Below are 4,019 nucleotides of genomic sequence, written 5' to 3'. Positions count from 1 at the left end.
TCCCCTCAATTTTAGTTTTATTGGCTTTAGAAAATTTTTTTGACTTCGGCCGGCCAAAAATGGATCTCGTAAAGCTACACGAAAGGGTAGCCTTTGGAAAAGTGTGGCAACCAGAATTGACGAGTGTGGCACGGAATTTAAGAGTTCAGAGAACATCCCAGACTAACGACTAATTAGTCATCATTAATTTCTTCTACTCAGGAACACAAGCGTTTCTCCCGAGTTCTTTTTGGAGCCTGACAGGAAATCCACGTTTATTGCGATGACTCTTTGATCTTTATCTGGCTAGGACATGGTTAAGGGTGAATTTATTAAGTGGGTTAAAAAAGAGATATTATTAAAAGATTCTTATGAAATTTTATCTTGCTTTCTTCGGTTGATTTTGATGTCTGAAAGTATGATATGACGCGGTGTACGTAATCATATTTCAAGCCTTTCATTGGAGGTCAACTTATTCAGAGTTCTTGGTCGCGGAAAGTCGTGACATATCTCGTTTGGCTGCGCTTAGGTCGCGCAGAATTTCTTTGTTTGCGCAATTTCGCGATGTACCCATTTAAAGTCGGGATGGTGACAACAAAAGGTCAAGGACCTGGACCCGGTAACACAAAATTACTAAATTCAATGGATTTTATATTGAGTTCGTTTGTGGGCAGCTAAATTCCATCACAAATATTAATTTTGAGCTAGCAATTGTGGTTAGATGGAACAATACGCATTCAATCACTTTCTCTTCTATTTGATAGAACCAAGTTTGGTAATTTTCGTTATTTACCGTCAGGAAAAAGTAAATAATCAGTACAAACGGTTTTTATGGTACGAATTATAGTTTAAGCTAATTTAGTATAAGTTCATAATCAAAACTAAGCCTGTTGTCGCTTGTGTTGCAAAAATATCCAGGACCAAATAATCAACAAATCGTGAGTAACATTTCATGCCTAAAGAATATTGCTTGCCTGGTCAAAAAATTGGGTTTTTTCACTAACAGACGTGATGGATGTAAGTTTTGGTGTATGATTTGGAAAATAGTAGCAACTTTTGAAGGATATAAATTAAATTTTCTCCAAACTGAGATATATTACTGGGTCGTGAATCTTTCAGCAGTTGAGATCATATTATATGCCCCCCCCCTCAAAATTAGTATATATTGGCGCCGAAGACGCCTTTAGAAAAATTTTAAGGTTCATCACCAAAAATGGATATTGGAAAATAGTACAAAGGGGGGGGGACTCTGAAGAATCCCTGAAGAGAAAGCATCCCCCCTAAATCCGCCCCTGATTATATATATTGTTAGTTACATAATGTTTCATTAAATATGAATGAATTATTCAAAAATAGAGTGCAGGATGGCGACTAGGGAGCAGGGGCACGGGGACTTGGCGGAGAGACAGGCGAAGCTGGACTCCAAGTACGACATAGAAGTGGAGCAGCAGGTGAGAGTGTGGATGGAGATGGTCACTGGGGAACCCATAGTGCCAGGTATGACGTCATATCACTCACCCACAGAGGTCAGAGTATAACAGCACAATAGACTGCTTCTGAAATCAATCCACCAAAAAAACATGAAAACATGAAAAAAATTTACATGAAGTTATGGAAAACCGAAACTAGCATGAAAACAAGAATAAGGGTTGCTGATAAGGGTTACTTCCGACCACAATAATAAAAAAAAACTTTTCTTAAACTTGTCTTTACATTTAATGATCAACCGCAATGAGATTACACTAGAATAATCTATCACAAGGAATTTTTATGGTCTGCTTCCGCAAAATTTTGAAATAATATGTATATAGGATAAGTAATTGATTATAAATCAAACAAACTAGAATTAAATTGCATTTTTTGTAATCGATTTTTATGAGTTACATGAATTAATATGGTTTTTAATCCATTCCATTTGATTACAATGGTTTCAATAAATCATATATTTATCCGCAAAAGACTGGGTTTCCATACAATTCTTTATAGAATCAAAACACAAACATTGCAACTGTTAAACTTAAGCTTTCAATTGGCTAAAACAAAAAGTTAGTAATTTTTATTGTTTTATACTTCACCCAAAACTTATAATAAGGTCTCACTGGCGATTTGAATGAGCTCGGAAAATAAATTTTATCGACATAAAATGAGAAAAAAAATTAAAAAGATTGACAAAATTTTTGAAAGGTCGACAAAATTTGCTCCCCTCACCTCGATAAAATCCTAGATCTGTTCTTGCCATTCTTACTTCCTACACTTATCACCACATCCCCCATACTTACCCCCTTACAAATTAACACCCCCTCCCATTCACATATTCCCCCACCCCCATACACAACTTTAAGCCCCTGGATGGAAACTTACGGCGCTGTCAACTGTTTGGGGGAGTGGGGTAAGTATGACAGCAAGTGATGGGGTGGGGTGGGGTGGGGGAGTCGCTAGGTGTGCGAAAGGTAAAAGGGGATACATTTGGCGTATGAAGATGTTCATTTTGGGCGTTCAAGTTGAGAAGAGGGTGTTAAAAGTGTGAGGATTAATGTTGGAATGTGAAATGGGTTTAGATAACAAGGAGGCTGTATGTAATAAAAAAGCTGCAAATTTTAAAGAAAATTTGGGAAAAATAATTACAGATTATAAAACATTTCAATCAATTATAATGAATTGTTAATGGTTTTAAAAGCAATGCATTATAATGGATCACAATCGATTGAGTGATCCTAAAGTGTAATATACAATCAAATATATAATTCTTCCAACTTCTTTCAAAAAAACAACCGGTGAAAATCAAATATAATCCATGGAACCTCAGAGCGGGTACAAATATACGAATCAAAATATACAAAAAACATTTAGTTCTAATGTTTAAAAGATAAAAAGCCATTTTTTAAAATTTTTTTTCTTTGACCAGAGATGCCACAGGACGTGTTGTTGGGTCCGGAGGCATTCCAGGCGGCCTTGAAGGACGGAATGTATCTGTGCCATCTGATGAATGCAATTGTGCCTGGCAGCTGCAAACCCAAGAAGAGCAAGATCGCCTTCATGCAGATGGAGAACATAGGTAAACACTCCCTAACCACAGGCAATCCCAGATCCATTCCTGAGTAGACATACATGCAATAGACATGTCATGAGCATTTAAGCCACGTGAATATTTTTGTCGTGATAAGTCGTTGTCCACTGTTTCTGTCTTAACGTTACAAATGTCCTTTATTTACGTTTGAAAGTTTCTTTTTTTTTAAATTGTAGACACAAATTTTCTGGGAGACAAAACCTCCAGACTAAAATTTTATTATTTTGAGTGCTGAAAAACCAAACTGATTCTAAAACTTAATTTTGAAATATGAGTGCAACTAGCTCGTTGCAAAGGAAGTATCTTTCAAGACTACGCTAATTTTTCCCATAATTCGAGCAGCTGGGCTAGGTGTTTTTCAGACAAACGTGTGGATATCTGCGACATCTTAGAACCCTTTGTGGTACCATTTCCATCAAACGTACTAATTGTTAAATGCGCATGTGTTTAATGGTTGATAAATTTTTCCCTCAGTTGTTATTTCATCTTCTCTGCTCTTTCTCTTTCCAGGCCAGTTCCTGACTGCGTGTGAGAAGTATGGGGTGAAGACTGTGGACATGTTCCAGACTGTGGATCTATATGATAACACCAACTTCGGAGCTGTCATCCAGACCATCCTAGCACTAGGTCACTACAATTATACACATTAATAAAGTCAGCCTGGCAGAAGAAGAAACTAACAATTTTCAAGGAGTTGTCAAATTGATTTCACCGACCACTAATTTGTTAAGAAAATGATTTATTCGCAAAAAATGCATTCAGCGAGAAAATATCAATTGCGGTTGAAAACAAATGAAAATCTTAATTAACATGCAACTATATCCCCCCCTCGGGTACCTAGTAACGAATCTCTCCCCCCTTTTTGCAAAAAGGGGGGATATGTTAAAAGAGATCCTTGAATTGAAAATAATGAATTGATTGAAATTTTCAAAAAGTGAATCCTATGCGCAGCGCTTCGGCTTTTTCTGTATTT

At 36.7% G+C, this 4,019-nt stretch overlaps 1 protein-coding gene across 1 annotated transcript; it reads left to right on the top strand.

Annotated features, from left to right (window-relative positions):
- Nucleotides 1–760: 760 nt before the first annotated feature.
- On the top strand, nt 761–3,673 carry LOC134845980 (myophilin-like; the record flags this gene model as incomplete). Its single annotated transcript, XM_063863131.1, is given in 4 exon segments — nt 761–917; nt 1,336–1,476; nt 2,885–3,034; nt 3,557–3,673. Coding segments are annotated over 3 exon segments (400 nt in total), but the record flags the coding sequence as incomplete, so codon positions are not given.
- Between the last annotated feature and the right edge of the window lie 346 nt (nt 3,674–4,019).

Source organism: Symsagittifera roscoffensis, chromosome 5 (genome assembly GCF_963678635.1).
Source record: "Symsagittifera roscoffensis chromosome 5, txSymRosc1.1, whole genome shotgun sequence".
Classification (NCBI taxonomy): domain Eukaryota; kingdom Metazoa; phylum Xenacoelomorpha; order Acoela; family Convolutidae; genus Symsagittifera; species Symsagittifera roscoffensis.
Note: the sequence above shows the minus strand (reverse complement) of the source record. Positions and strands in the feature narration are given on the sequence as shown.